General features: G+C 48.6%; 1 protein-coding gene across 1 annotated transcript; it reads right to left on the reverse strand.

The window, feature by feature from the left end:
* Window positions 1–4,953: 4,953 nt before the first annotated feature.
* Window positions 4,954–15,413, reverse strand: ADAMTS4 (ADAM metallopeptidase with thrombospondin type 1 motif 4). The gene is made up of 9 exons (XM_001381659.4): window positions 13,717–15,413; window positions 12,267–12,590; window positions 11,972–12,104; window positions 9,655–9,825; window positions 9,063–9,349; window positions 8,670–8,856; window positions 8,087–8,262; window positions 7,022–7,197; window positions 4,954–6,748 (listed from the first exon to the last, which is right to left on the reverse strand). The coding sequence occupies exons 1-9, from the start codon at window positions 14,338–14,340 to the stop codon at window positions 6,322–6,324; spliced, it is 2,505 nt and encodes an 834-aa protein (XP_001381696.1). The 5' UTR covers window positions 14,341–15,413; the 3' UTR covers window positions 4,954–6,321.
* Between the last annotated feature and the right edge of the window lie 218 nt (window positions 15,414–15,631).

Consider the following 15,631-nt stretch of genomic DNA (forward strand, 5'->3'; position numbering starts at 1 on the left):
CCTTTACAAGTAGCATCACAATTCTCCCAGAAGCATCTCCTTACTGTTCTTCACAGGAAGAGATATCAACTCAGGTGCTCTGGGTGGTGTGCCCAACCCCCATTCCATCTCCATGCCAATGGTCCCATCCAGCCTGGCCAACGTGTCCTGACAAAGGTAAACTTGGGCTGATCAGGTTCTGCATTTCCAGTAGTATGAACAATTTTTAAAAATCACCTTCAAATATTAAAATAGAATCGATGACTCTTACTCTTTACCCCCTCTCTGGGAAATTTCTTGTTCTCAATTGACTATAAGACTCAGGCAAAGAACATTTGGTGACCATCAGGTTTATCTAACATAACAAAAATCCCAGAAGGGGAGGCTAGGTGGCTCTGTGGTTTGAGAACTAGACCTAGAAACAGGAGGACCTGGGTTCAGATACTGCCTAGTTGTGTGACCCTGGGCAATCCCAATCGCCTGGCCCTTACTGCTCTCCTGCCTTGGAAGACAGAAGGCAAGGGTTTTAAAAAAAGGGAGGCAAGAGGAGAGTGTCAGCATGCCTATATTGACAGACTTCTTTAAATTCTTCCTATAATTTGGGTCACAGAAAAGGGAATTAGGAGGTCACTGGCAGTACCCAGGGCTTCTCTCTGGGTCCTGAAATGAAACAATAAAAATGAGAGAAAAGGAGGGTAGGGTTGGGGTTTGGAAAGTGGAGGACTGTGCTGTGATATTTTTATCACCAGCATCAGAGACTTTTGAAAGCTGTTCCAGTTCTCCACCCAGTCCAGATACAATTCTCCTTCCACTGGTCCCTTTAAGGACTGTTCTCCCAGTCCTGTCTATCTCTCTTGCTGCTCTCCAGAAAGCAGGTCCCAGAAGTTGCATGATGGACTAGAACCTCCCAATTACAGCTACTGTGATTTTCTCACCTCCTTCCCCCAAATAGTTGCCTAGGAAGTGTGTGGGGCAACAGCTGCATTGGCCACTCAACCCAGCAGTTTTTATTCCCAAAGTCAGTTGCTGTTCTCCCGCCTGGCAGTCAGCCACCCTAGCTTCATCCCTTTGTAGCCAAGCACTACCATGCTCTATTTGACTCAGGAAGGAAGAATTGGAGTCTCCAGGGCAAATGGGAGGAAGGAGAGGGCATCCACATTAGCATGCCCATGTACCACTCTGTCACCACTTTGTCCTCTCACACCGACTCATGTTTCTCTCTTTCTCTCTTTTTTAAAACCCCTTTCTTTCTGTCTAACAATTCTAAGGCAGAATGGTAAGGGCTAGGCAAACAGGGGTAAATGACTTGCCCAGGCTCACACAAGTTAGGCAGCCTGATGTTTCTTGAAAGCACAAACACCTCCCAACCTCTGAGAGGGGTCTAGGGAACAGATCTACATTTCAGGTCATCATATGGGAAATGACAATTCTAAGATCCTTCATTGTCCCTCTCAGTTTCCCAGCCTGGTTTGGGCACCTTGTTCAAACATCAGTTATATATCTAAATAACATATTCATTATGTACTTCCTAAATATAGGAGTCATAGGTTTTGGAGTTGGAAGGAGTTTTGCTTATCAGTTGTTTTCAATAGTATCCAATTCTTTGTGATCCCATTTAGGGTTTTCTTGGCAAAGATGAGTGGAGTAGTTTACCATTTCCTTCTTCAGCTCATTTTATAGATGAGGAAATGGAGGCAAACAGATTTGTGATTTGCCCCATTAGTATCTGAGGCTTTGATTGGATTTGAACTCAGAAATTCCTGATCCCAGAGTCAGCATTCATTTATTATACCACCTACTTGCCTTAGGAAGGTGCTTTAGAGATCACCTAGTTCAGAAATTCTTCACCTGGGTCTGCAGATTTCCCAAGGGATCCATGGATAGATTTCAGAGAGTTTGTGAATTGGGGAATTACATATTTTCTCTAACTTCTCATTAAAATCTAGTGTTTCCTTCAATTACAAATTTTCTTTTTTCTTTTTAACCTCTCACCTTCCACCTTAGAATCAATACTGTATATTGGTTCCAAGGCAGAAGAGCAGTAAGGGCTAGGCAATGGGTGTTAAGTGACTTGTCCAGGGTCACACAGCTGGGAAGTGTCTGAGGTCAGGTTTGAACCCAGGATCTCCTTTCTCTAGGCCTGGCTCTCAATCCACTAAGCTCCCCAGCTGTACCCTGAATTTCCTTTAAAGTAAATACATCATTCTGAGAAGAGATCCACAGATTTTCCCAAATGACTAAAGAGTTTCATGACACATGGAAAAATGAAGACTTCCTGGTCCAATCCAACCACTTCACTTTACAGAAGAGGCTACTTAGAGAGGTTTAAGTGATTTGTCCAACTGCCCAGGCACTATGATTCCCATATACAGTGTTTTCCCCAGTGCGCCTCGTGGTATCTCTATGCATGAGGAGGTGGTGTGTGTGCATCCATCATTATGCATATGATTGTGCATATTGCACAACGAATGTGTGGTCTGTTACTAAGTTTTTACTAGAGCCGAGAGGCCCTTTTTAATCCTTACTTCCTTCTCTCCCTGAGCTCCCTTAAATTCTCTGCCCCTGTCCCCATATAAGGTCTTCTCTGGGGAAGTTGTTTAGGAGTGTTTGTTCATTTTTTTTTTCTGTTTTAGGAACAGTGGTTTCCCTAGCCCTCTCAGCTGGTTCTTCCTCACTTCCCCGCTCTGCCTCGGGTCTTGGCCTTTTCCCAGCAACATCTAAGAAGGAGGTTCCAGTTCTCTGTTTGGAAGCATTTCTGAGCTGGTCAGCTGTCCTCCTAGAGATTTTCTCCAAACCACTGGACAACCTTTCTTTCCCTGATGGATAGCTTTGGTATTTGAGGGGAAAGGAACCCCCCAAAGCTTATTTGTATCTAAACAGAAGGGAATGAGAATGGGACCAGAGATGGTTCAGAAACGTCTCTCCAGTTCTCTCCAGCTTCCCAAAGTGGATCGATCATTCCCTCTGAAATTGCCCCACTTCAGGGGCTCCCAGCAGCCTCCATGCCTTTCTCGCCTCTCCACTGGGGCTCTGTGTGCACGCTATTACTACAACTGCCTGATCTCCTGCCTTCTTGCTGTTAGTGCTGCAGCTGCCTGTCCCCGAGTTCCGCCCAAGCCGGGGGCCTTTTTGGGGTTCGAGGTGAGACAGAGCCAGTCAGGGAGGAGGGTAGTTCTGAGAGGTGCTCTGTAGGGCTGAGTGGGGGGCCTCGGGTCATCCCGATTAGACCTGGCTGTGGGGAAAGGACCTCTGGCTGGACTTTCAGCTGCAGGATAGAGGGCGGAAGTTTTACTCTGGCTCAGGCTCAGGAAGAGGGGTGGGAAGCAAGACCAGAGATACTTCCAGAGAAGAGGCTTGCTTTCTTTGGGGAATGTTAATGGCTGTTCCCTAATAGAGTACCAGTATCATGGCCTGACATTTTTTTCTTATTCCCTTGTTTCCATATGGCTGCTTGTGGGGTTCTATCCAAAGAAACTTCTTTTCCTCAAGGCTGCTTCCAGAATCAGCCTTCATCATCTTTCCGTGATACTCTCTTCTTCAAAATAAAACAAACAAAAAAACCCCCATTTATTTTCTATCTTAACAACTCTAGCTGTGTGACCCTGGACAAGTCACTTACCCCTCATTGCCTAGCCCTTACTGCTCTTCTGTCTTGGAACCAATTGATTCTAAGACAGGAGGTAAGGCTTAAAAAAAATAACAACTCTAAACAAAAGGGCAAAGGCTAGGCCAATGTGGCTAAGTGACTGGTCCAGATTCATGGAGCTAGGAAGTGGCCAAGGTCAGATTTGAACCCAGGTCCTCTAAACTCCAGACCTGGCTCTCTAGCCACTCAGCCACCTAGCTTTCTCTGTATTAGACATCATACCAAGGGCCAGGGATGCAGAGCAAAAAACCCCATAATCCTTATCCTTGGGGAGTATATATTGTAATGGGTGAAATGACATGTAAGTAACTGAGTCTGTCCGTGATCCATGCAGAGAAGATGAAAGGTAATCTGAAGAGGGAAGGCATTGGCAGCTGGAGGGACTGGGAAAGGCCTCCTACAGCAGATGGACTTCTGGCCCAGGCTCCAAGCCAGGGAAATTAAGAGCTGGAGGCGGGGGTGGGGGTGGCTCAGAGCATTCCAGGCATGTGGGAGAGCCAGTGGAAAGTCACGAAGACATGTCTGGATCCTAGAGTGCGAGGAGGGGAGGAAGGTGGAAGAGCACTTAAAAGGCCGTGAAAGAGGGGACCTTCGACCGGACGACTCAGAGCCCTGACTTCTACTGTAATGATGAGAAAAGCAAACTTTGAACTCTAAAGGGTGATTATGACAATATTAGCCTTCCCTTTTTTATGTGTACTTTATATCACCTCTCCACAGGTCCCTCTTGGGCAAAGCAAGTAACTCTTGTCATTTCTTTCTTTCTCATCTCCTCCTCTCCTTTCTTGCCCCCTCTTCCCCCCCTCCAGTACCTGCACAGCAGGGTTCCACCAGTATACATTAGCACTCATCAAGGGGTCTCAGATTGCATCTATTTCTGCTGTCCTTCTGTTCCTTCTGCTTTTCTGTTCCCACTTGTGTCAGACAGCAGGGGAGGGTTGGGGTTTATTCAGAGGGAAGGAACTTGGGTGGTATGGACTGACCCATTGAGATGGGTTGGCCAGCCCCAGTTCCAGCCATCCAGAGGGAGTAGAAGCTGTTATGGTTGGTGCTAAGACTGAATACTGGTACAAGGCAACAGCCTGGTACCAGGCTGGGCTAGCTCTGCCCAGCTGCCTATGAGACAATTCTTCCCACCCCCCCTTTCTCTCCTGACACCTCTCCAGTCACCCTTTCCCACCCCCACCTCCACAAGATAACACCACCTGGATTCTCACAGGCCAAAAGGTCTTGATCTTTGGTGTGTCACGGACCCCTTTGGCAGTCTGGGTTAGCAGGGGGACCCTTTTCTCCAAATATTTTTAAATATACAAAATAAGATACATAGATTACAAAGGAAACCAGTTATATTGACATACAATTATCAAAAGAGTAAAATAAAAACAAAACAAGTTCACAGATCCCAGGGGAAGAACCCCTGCCCTAGGATCATAGTCTGCATACTGTTAACCCATTTCTTACCCCTCCCAGATTCTGAACCTTACTCCAGCCTGGCCAAGTCCTTCCCCGACTCCCATTTCACCCTTTTCCTCTCCAATTCTCCCACTGCCTCCTTGAGGCTGACTGCTTATTTCATGCCTGAGGAAGCCTTCTTTCAACTCCCCTGAGTCAATTCTGTCTTAACCTCTGTGTGCATCTTTGTATCGCTGGTGTCCATTTGTTGATGACATTCCAGCGGTCATTTCCCATCCACTATGTTTATGGCCTTTTATTTGTGCCTCTCTCATGAGCCCCAGGAACATGCCAAGGCCAGGTACTGAGTCTTTTCCATCTCTAAATCTATGCGGAGTCTTCTTCCTCTGGATTTCCCCCTCAGCACCCAGGACAGGGCTTTGCCCACAGGAAGAGCTGGGCAGGAGCAGGGATGGGATAGTTAGTGGGAACAGAAAGGAAGCATGGTTGAACACTAGTATCCTGTGGCTCTGCATTCCCCTGGGAGGGGAGCAGAGCAAGAAAGGGGCCAGATGCCTAAGCTTTGTCAGCCATAAGTCCCAGACCCCATGCATTCCAGGCATAATTGGGGGAAGGGGTGGCAGCCCTCAGCTCCCAAAATGAGCACGTAGTTGCTGCCCAATAAATAAATAATGAAGTTAAATTTATTAGGAAACATAGTAATTTGTGCTACACACTCTTGTCATCCCCTTAGTCTCCTCCTTTAGGGGAAGGGGTGATTCAGGAACATACACAAACATACCCAGACACATGTACTCTCTCTCTCTCTCACACACAGACACACACACACACCTCTCATGCCTGTCACCATTATTAACACTTGATCCCTTGGCTAGGGCAAATGCTGTGTACAGAGGGACAAATTTCTACCCTCCCTCCCTCCCTCCAATTCCCTGGTGCTGACCCCTTACAAACCAATGAATAAATATCAAATAAATACAATTGGGGTCCACCCTGCAATTCCTCAACTCCTATGACCAGCTTGGGAGAAGGGATGGGTGGCCACTGAGGGACTCTCTCCCATCTTAGACTTATTAGAACCCAGTCACATAATAGTCAGGCTGCCTCTCTTAATTAGGTAGCCCAGGGCAGGGCCAGCCTGCAAGGTGGGGGAAAGGGGTAGGTCCTGCCTTTATTACCGCTTCCCTATCGTGCCCAATAGGAGGCAGCTCCTCAGAGACCCCTCCACCCAGTCATTTGTGTGCCCCCACTGTGCCCAGGGCTGCTCCCCTGGGAGAGTGAGGTTATTTTTTGCCCACCCAATGGCGCCGCCGGAGAATCTCCAGGATTTGTGCACGCTGTCGGAGCCAGTCCTTTGGGGTGGGCCGAGGTGCTGGAGGGGCAGGCCGGGGTACAAAGAAGCTGTAGCGGAGGCGAGGATTCTGGGGGTTCCCTACTACCAGGGCCTGCAAGGTAAGGGGCTGGGACAATGGCCCATGGCCTGTCAGCGTCTCTGAGGCTGCAGTGGCACCACTGTATCGAAGACTGGCACCTCCGGGCAGAACCACATCGCTCGGAGATGGGAGAAGTGTATATTCACCATTGAGAGCATAGGAGCCGTCTTGAAGCTGCAGGGCCAGGTAAATGCTGTGGGGGCCAGAACCCCCCTGCTGTCGCACTAGAATGTGGGTAGCACCCGCAGGAATGGTGACCACATCATTGTATCCGTACCTGGGGGAGGATGCAAGAGGACAGAGTTAGGGAAGAGGAGGGACAAGAAAAAGGGGTCTCAGTTTTCCTGTGGCCCCAACCCAACCTTCATATTATTAAGTCTATGATTGGGATGGAGAAGACATTTTCCAATATCTGAACTTTTAAAAAAAATTTAAACAAATTTATTTAATTGATTAATTTAGAGCTTTTTTCTAGGATTACAAAAATCATGTTCTTTCTCTCCACTCCTCCCAACCCCCTCTCATATCCAATGCACAATTCCATATATACCTGAACTTCTTGAAGGAGCCAGACTGCTTGCTGCAGCTTGAGCCATTACCCCCACATTCCATGCACTTGTCAAACTTTTTCTTGGAGCCAATGATCCTGTCACAGCCAGCATGGATACAGCGGCCCTGAACACAGACCGAAGTGCTGTCCAATGAGCAGGGAGTCCCATCTACTACCTGAGGAGAAGAAGGATGATGAGGGGAAGGAACTCTGGTGACAGGTAAGACTTGTGGGGATGGGAAAAGAACAGGAGTGTCATCATAGTTCAGGAAGACAATGTTCACACTGAGGCTCTTGGCAATGAGGGAAGGAGCCCAACGTGCCAACAAAGTGATTCTAATAACAGCTAGCATTTATATAGTGCCTACTATGTTTCAAGCATTGTGCTAAGTGCTTTCCAAGTATCTCATTTGATCTTCACAACCATCCTGGGAGGCAGATGGTATTATCGCCATTTTGCAGGTGAGGAAACAAAGGCAAAGAGCAGTTAAGTGACTTGCCAAGGGTCACACAGTTAGTAATTATCTAAGACTAGATTTGACTTCAGGGCTCCTTGATTCTAGGTTCAGTGCTATTATCTACTGAGCCACCTTGCTATCTTTGAGATAACAGTAAGTTTTGATAATACTAATAGTAAAATCATGATAAATTTGAGGAAAGAGTAAGTTTCAGTGCTGAAAGAAGGGTAAAGTCTAGTGGATATCCTCCTTTGCTTGGTACCAATAACACTAAAGTAGCCCTAAAGCTGGCCCCCCAAAATTGTGGAGGCTGATTAGAGGAGCTGAGAGAAAAGAAGAGAGCAAAGGAAAGACAAGATCTTGGTCAAGGGTTGGGGCTAAAAAGACCTTGATAGTTAGACATACGTGAGGGATGCCTCTCAACCCTTAGTGGTTTATTTTTCTAAGCAGCTATGGATAGATATTACTGTTAGGATGGCACCTGTTCCATACAGATGGTCTGCCTTGGCATTGATTTTTATTTCTTTGCTTTCAGAAAATAAGGTCAGATAGGACCTGTCAGGGTAGGGTGAGACATCAGGCCCTTGGTGGTCCCCACAATCCTTACCCGAGGCTCCAGGACATAGTAGTAGCCAAGGGCCCGAGCCTGGCAAGTGAGCTTGCACTGGTCCTGGGGAGCCACACCGCTGTATCGTGGGACCCAATCCATAGGCCCTGGGAAGTTCTTGAAGAGGTCCGAGCGAAGGTTGTAGGCAGCACACTGCTCCTCACGGAAGGTCAAAGCTGTAACGCCCAGGTGCAGGACACATGATTAGGACTTAGAGGTCTACCCCCATCTGTCTCCCCAGCTCCACTTACCATCTGCCTTCCCAATACTATTTCCAATTCTATCCCACCCCCACCACCCCCTAAAACTGTCAGGGATACATGGTGTAAGAGCCTGGGACTCAATGATCCTCTACCATCAGCACCACCAGCACGCCTGGTATAGGCATAGGCATTAGGCTAGGCTCTCCAAGAGCCTATCCCTGTGTATCTTCCTCTTTTCCCCTCAGAACTATAGGGGGACACTCAGATATACAGTAGTCCTACTACCGATACGCCCAGACTGATCCTGCCCCCCAACCTGTAGAGCCCCTGGGACATTTTCTGAGCAGCAGCCCATCTCTCCATTTCCCCACATCTCTTACCTGTGCCTGTGGGGCAGTCCTGGGTATTGCAGGAGCGGAAACGGGTACGGCGGCCCTCACAGTATTTGCCACCATTCTTGGGGACAGGACTAGTGCAGTCGCGGGAGGAGAACTGGACACCACCTCCACAGGTCCGAGAGCAGTCGCCCCAGGGCCCCCAGGAGCCCCAGCCCCCTGCCTGTGGGGTCTATAGAAGCATAAGAGCAAAGAAACAAGGATCAGCACCTCTTCCTTCCCCAAACACTCTTACATTGTGCCATCTCAGGACCAAGTTCCCATCCCTCACTCTGTAGTTCCTTCCGCTCCATCTCTTTTCCTCATAACCCTTCACTCCCTCTCCAATAGCCACCCCCCTAGTCTCCAACTCTGCTCCCACATCCTCCTGATTCTCACATGGAAATCTTGAAGCTGAGCACTCTGGAGGCAACGGCCACTCATGCAGGCCTGGGAGGGTCCACAGGGAGTGCCATCGGCCCAGGGGGAGTGCTTAGTTTGACACATGGCATGGCCATTCAGGCGGCCAGAGCACCAGAGGGCAGCACAGGGTGGAGGAAGCTGGGGACAGTGTCTTGAGTCAGGCCCAAAGGTTAACTGGCATTGGCGGTCAGCATCATAGTCTCTGCCAGGGAAGGTCATAGGCAGGCGTAGAGGAGCTGAGGGCTTGTCCAAGAGGCAGTGTCCTGGGAAAGAAGAGGAAGAAAGAAGAAAGTCATTAGGGACAAGATCCTGGACCTGAAAGGTTGGGGATATACCACTCTCTTAGGGTCTGCCAAATGGAACGAGCACAGGAAAACAGGGGCTCATAAGAACAGTTGTGCTTTCTGCCCCTTCCCACCCTTAGATAGAAAGCACTTTGGGGAGCAAACCTGACAGAGAGTGGGAGTCTTTCAAGAAGCAAGAGATTAAACCCAAGAAGGGCTGAGAGGAGATATAGGGGCAGAGGACACAAATTTTCACAGGGAAAAGTTTGCTGTGGGGTTCTGACCATGTCCATTGTCGAGGAAATCAGTGATGAAACGAGCACTACAGGGGGACCAGGGTTCCTCAGGGTCCACATGTGCCATTACTGGTGCCATGACATGACGGGATGAACTCCCAGGGCCATTCAAGTTCACACATGGCTTGGAGTTGTCATGAAGCATGTTGAAAACATGACCTGTAGGGGTAAAAATACTGCTCGAGATCTAGTTCCATCCATAACTTCCCCCATCTGTCCCAGGATGTAGTGGATACCGATGCCATAACAATGAAGCATCCATCTGTTTGCAAACTGAATTCCATCACTCTCTAAGCCCAGGTTGCTGCTCTACAGTGTCTCTAAGTCACATCTTTGCTATCATACACAAACACATACACACACTTGCACACACATACATCCTTTTACTTCTAACTCATGTCCTAATTTCATATTTTTTAGAATATGGAAGTGGGTGGTATAATGAAGCATGTACAGAATTTAGAGTCAGAGGGCCTAGAGTCAAATCCTGACTATGTTATTGACCTCCCAGGTGCCTTTAGACAAGTTACTCTACCTTTCTGACCATAGATTTAGTACTGGAAGGAATCCTGGTGGTCACCTAGGCCAGCAGTTTCAAAGGGTGGGCTGGGACCTCTGGGAAGTCTCCAAGATTCCTTGGGGGGGAGGATGTCTTTGAAACCAAAACTATTTTCATAATAATACTAAGATATTTAAATTTCTAAAGTAGTAAATATCCAAAAACATAATCAACATAAATGAAAAATCTTGGGAAGAGAGGTTAAGGGGTTCTGGGACCCCAAAATCTGAGAACTTTTGATCCAATTGAACCCTCTTATTACAAGTTAGTCAATCAGTCACTATTTAGTAGGCACCTTTATGTGCCATGTCCTATGTAGGTTGCCTTGGATGTAAGGACATAAAAGAAACAGTCCCAGCCCTCAAGAAATTTACATTTTAAATATGGAAATGGGTTCAAGTGATAATATGTGTGTGTGTGTGTGTGTGTGTATGTGTGTGTGTGTGTGTGTGTGTGTGTGTGTGTATGTGTGTATGTATAACCCAGTGGAATTATCAACTCCCAGAGGGGGGAGGGATGAGGGGAGGGAGAAAACATGAATCATGTAACCATGGAAATTTTTTAAAAATAAAAAAAGAAGCTTACAATCTGATAGGGGAGGTAACATGTAGATACACACAATTATATACAAAATGAAAAAAAAGATAATTTGTTTCAGAAGAAAAACACTAGCAGCTAGAGAAGCTGTGCAGGAAAAGATTTATGTAGCAAGCAGTATTTGGGTTGAACTTTGAAGAGAAGGCATTCTAAAACAGGGAGGTGAGGACAAAGAACATTCTAGCCATGAGGGACAGCCAGTGCAAAGGTACAGAGATGGGAAACAATAGATCATGTATGAAGAATATCAAGTAGGACAACAATGCTGGAGTGAAGAATGTGTGAAGGACCTGGAAACCCTGGGTTCAAGTTCGGCCTCTGTAGACACTTCTTGTGTCTGGGCAAGTCACTTAACTCCAATTGCCTAGCCTTAATCATCTCTTCTGCCTTGAAAAGGATACTTGTATCACGTCTAAGATAGAAGACAAAGATTTTAAAAAGGGGAGGGGTATATGGAAGGAATAATGTGTAAGAAGACTGGAGAGGTGAGAAAGAGCTTTAAAGCAAAGAGCTTTAAATGTCCTCAAAAGGAGTTTTATATTTGATCCTAGAAATAATAGGGAGCTACAGAGTTATTGAATGGGGAGGGGGAGCAATGTGAAATGGTTATTTCTTCAATTTAGGAAAACTACTTTGAGGTCTTTGTGGAAGATGAATTGGAAGAAAGAGAGAGATGAGGCAGGGGAGTCAATCAAAAATTGTAATATAGTCCAAGTGAGCCAAGAACCTGAGGAGTGGCTATGTGAAAGAAGAGGGGGCAAGGGCATGAATGTAAGAGCTGGTGTAGAGACTGAAAATGGTAAGATTGGCAACAGATTGGAAATACAGTTGTTGAGTGAGGTGCCCTCAATTAATAACAGGAAAATTCAAAGGAGAAGTGGGTTTGGGTAGAAAGCTGTTTTCAACGTGTTGCATTTGGGATGCTTATAATACAGTTTAAACTCTCCAATAGGCAGCTGATGATGCTACAATGGAGCTCAGGAAAGATGGCAGCTGAGTATATAGATCTGGGATTTAACTACAGGATGATAATTGAACCAATGGGAACTAATAAGGTCACCAAGAAAGCAAGTACAGAAAGGGGGGAAAAAAGATCCAAGGAAGAGTCCAAGAGTGAGACCATAAGTAGTGTGTCTAAATGTTTCTTACCCAGTTCATGAGCAGCAGTGAAGGCTGACTGGAGTCCATCATCTTCTACAATGGCACAACTTCTGGCTGGGTCACACACTGTGCCCACATCGGCCATGCCAAGTGTGTCACATGTAGAGACACCACACAGGTCCTGACAAAGTACAGAAGATATATCAGGAGCCAGAAAACCAAGCTTCATTAACTTGGGTGCTCTAGAACATTTTGGGACCAGGGTGGTGGAGGATTAGTGGTACAAGAGGTCTAGATAACAGTATAGGAGGATTGGGAAAACAGGAATTGGTTGGGGACTCACCTGTCGAGTAAACAGAATGGCTGTATCAAAGTGGTCTGGGTGGCTGTCCTCAGGAATGTTGAGTCCCTGCTGCCAGGTACAGAAGCTTCGGAGGGTCTGAGCAGCACTGGGGCCCACCTGAGGTCCTTCCTCACCAGGCCCAAGCACAACCAGCCGTGTTACCACCAGACTGACTGGGTTACGAAGACTTGGGTGCCGGAAAGCCTTGGCGGCAGCTGCCATGACAGTCAGTAGGTATCTCTTCAGCCCAGCTCCATGAAATGCCGCCATCTTGTCATCTGCCACTACCAGGGTCTCAACAAAGCGACTTACTGAGGCAAAACGCTGGGAGGAAGAGCAGAGAAAAGGAGGGTTGGAACCTGGGACACTAGTGTTTCTTCTCTCCCCTTCACCCCATCCTCACCCCTTTGCTTATAGTCATTGAATCTAGCAAAATTAGATTGGGACCCATAGGACTCCATTGGGTTCCTGCTCCTATCTTGGTTATCTCCTTCCTCCCATCTTTGCCCCGGCTCCAGGGGGCTCCTGTGATTACTCAGAGACATCAGCTGTTGGTTTAGGGAAGGGGAGGGGAAGGGGGTGCCACGTCCCCTGCCACGTGGGCCTCAAGGGGAAAGAACAGCTGAGAGTGCCTGAGAGAGATGGGGGGGCTCCCCCTGTTTGTGAAAGGGGCCTGAAAGCAGTGGAGTAGAAAGTTGAGTTGCAACGTGTCTGTGCTATTTGGTGGTGGGGGAACAAGTCTATCAGCAGCCAGGGCTGGGGCCAGATATCCGGCAGTGGCTGAGTTGAGAGGGAGCGTCTGGTCTGGATTAGAGGAAGAAAGGGAGGGAGGGAGAAAAGGAGGGAGGAAGGGAAGAGGGTGGTTAGGAAGAAAAGAAGAAGGGAAGGAGGAAAAGAGGCAGACCAATTGTCTACCGGGTTGAGGAGGGGACAAACTAAAGAGATGTCCTGCCAGTTTCTGAAGTGAGGTTAAGTCTGAAGGGGAGACTTCTTCAGTCTGAGCTAAGAAACTCTAAAGTGCTGGGACAGAGAGAGGAGACTGAAGAGTGACTGCCTGATCTCAAGGCACTTAGTTTGGGTCTCTCTGTGCTGGAGAGGGGGGGCCTGAGGACTAGTTATAGGGAGGTGTGGTTACTTTCCAGCCCTGGTTTCCATGACTGCTGCATATTCACCAGCTGGACGCAGTCTTCTAGCCAAGAAAGAGTCTGGGAAGGATTGGAGGGAGGCAAGTCAGCAGACTGACATGAAAAGGACCCCAAGGGTCCTCACCCAGGACCTGCTGGCAAACTGAATCATTGGTGACCCTGAGAGGAGAGGAGAAAGAAATGCAAGACCAGAGGGGGGGGGGGAATGGAGCAGACAGGGCCTAGGTGGGTGGAGAAAGGATGAATGGAGGTCAGTGGGACAGATATGGTGGAAAGCATGCAGCAGGGGCTCTGAAGCTGCCTACCTTGGCTCTTCGAGGACTGGGGCCTGGGCTCCCAAGTGGGGCCCCAACGTTGCACATGGGGCCCTGGTCTCTGGTGGGGCTCTTTCGTCGTAGGATGTGGGCCCCTCTCCCCCCAGCAGAATTGGGAGCACCCTCTTCTAGAGGCTGAAGGTGGAGCTCTGTTCCCCGGTATTGTAGGACACCCAACAGGGCTCCCCCATCCCAGTGCAGAGATGCCACAGACTCAGGGTCCCCGTTGATGGTGCCCGTCAGGTATGTGCCCACTTCAGCCCCACCTAGCATCGAAGGTGTCTCGCCCAGGTACTGCACAGTCAATCCCTCAACCCGGACACCAGGGTCCTGTTCCAGCTCCAGCAACAGCGTCTCTCCAAAGGCTGGCAGCCGATATAACAGGAGCCCCTGGGAGCCGGGGCCAGGAAAGATGCTGCCATTGAGTCTCTCGGGAAACACGATCTCCTCCTCCTGAGTGGGGAGGCCCACCAGCTGGGCAAGAGACAAGCAGGAATCTAGCAGCAGCAGCATCAGAAGTAGCAGCCCTGGGAGTGGCTGGGATGGAGTAGGAAGCAAAGGGCTGCTCTGAGCTCTCCCCAAGTCCCTTCTGGGACCTATGTCCGCCTGGGACATGGCACTGCAGCAGTAGCTAGAAGAGAGTGGGGTGTTCGAAGCTCCAGTGACTCCCCCTGCCTGGTTCGTGGAGGCTCCTCTCAGCAAGAATCCCCTGGGGGTTCTGACCTGTGCCAGGGGAGGATGTGGTGTTGTCACAGGGACTGGGGAGCTTCCAAAGAGATAAAGAAAATTCCCCCACAGAACTTAGCAGTAAGCCTGGGAGCCACCCCGATAGACACACACCCTTGTCTCCCCTGGAGAGTAAGGCACTCTTCCAGAGACTGGCACTGTCCTAGCTTTCGGCAGGTCTCCCTTCTTCTGGCTCCTCTGCTCTTTCCTATCAGTTAGCCTGCGTCCTTCTCTTTTGTTTCTATGTCTCTTTCTGTCCTCTCCCCATCGGTTTGGCTTTCAGCACCTACTTTCTGACTTTGTGGATTTCCCGGTCTCCCTATCCCTCGGTCTGCTCTTTGTCTTTTTCTGGGTCTGTCTTCCGATTTGTGTTTCTGTCTCTGTCTCTGTCTCTGTCTCTATCTCTCCTCTGTCTCTGTCTCTGTCTCTATCTCTCCGTGGCTCCCCAGCCCTTTCCCAGTTGGATTCTCCTTAGCGGGCTCTCCCCGCCAGCGCCTTTAAGTACGGGGAAGAGCAGGGATTGGCTGAGCTGGCGGAGCCACTCAGACTGTAGCTTGAGGTCTTTGGTGGAAGGCAGATGGGGTGTCTCATTACTTCCAAAAATTCAGGTTTTCAAAGGAAATTGGGGGTGGGGTAGGGGGAGGGGAATCCCCAGCAGCCAGATCCCAGGCACTCGGCCAGCTGATGACACAGCTCTTTTCCTAAATTTGACTCCAACTCTCAGCTGTTTCTTTCCTTTTCTGGGAGTTTATCATAGCCCTGGCTGGGGGTGGGGGGAAGTGGAGTTGGGGAATAACCCCCCCCCCTGCCCTCCAGCTCCTGTAGGAACAAAATAACAACCAAAACAAGGGGAGGGCTACTCCCCCGCCTAAATCTCTTATTCCTAAACTGGGAGGGGGTGGTAGAGTCCCTAAAGATGACCCTAGTTCCCCAGGAGCCAGGCTGAGCTTGAGCTGAGTGAGAGCCTGGAGTGGAGAAGGAGGAACAAAAGAAATAGTTGAGGGAGGAACGCTCGAGAAGCCCCAGAGAGTTTAGGTCGAGGAAATTTGAAGTTTATGGAACGGAATGGTTCACCTGGGACAATGTCGAGGATGAATGGGATGGGGTTGTGAGTAGGGGGCCAGGGAACTTATGATCAGAAGATCGACCAGTTGCAACCAGTTGTGCTTGGAGCAGGGGG

This window comes from Monodelphis domestica, chromosome 2 (genome assembly GCF_027887165.1).
Source record: "Monodelphis domestica isolate mMonDom1 chromosome 2, mMonDom1.pri, whole genome shotgun sequence".
In the NCBI taxonomy this organism is placed as follows: Eukaryota; Metazoa; Chordata; class Mammalia; order Didelphimorphia; family Didelphidae; genus Monodelphis; species Monodelphis domestica.

Coding starts and splice junctions, on each gene's coding strand:
- ADAMTS4 (XM_001381659.4), bottom strand. CDS start 14,340: ATGTCCCAGGCGGACATAGGTCCCAGAAGGGACTTGGGGAGAGCTCAG. Junction 9,350..9,654: donor TTTCCTCGACAATGGACATG/GTCAGAACCCCA, acceptor CTTCTTTCCCAG/GACACTGCCTCTTGGACAAG. Junction 8,263..8,669: donor GGACTGCCCCACAGGCACAG/GTAAGAGATGTG, acceptor TGGGCGTTACAG/CTTTGACCTTCCGTGAGGAG.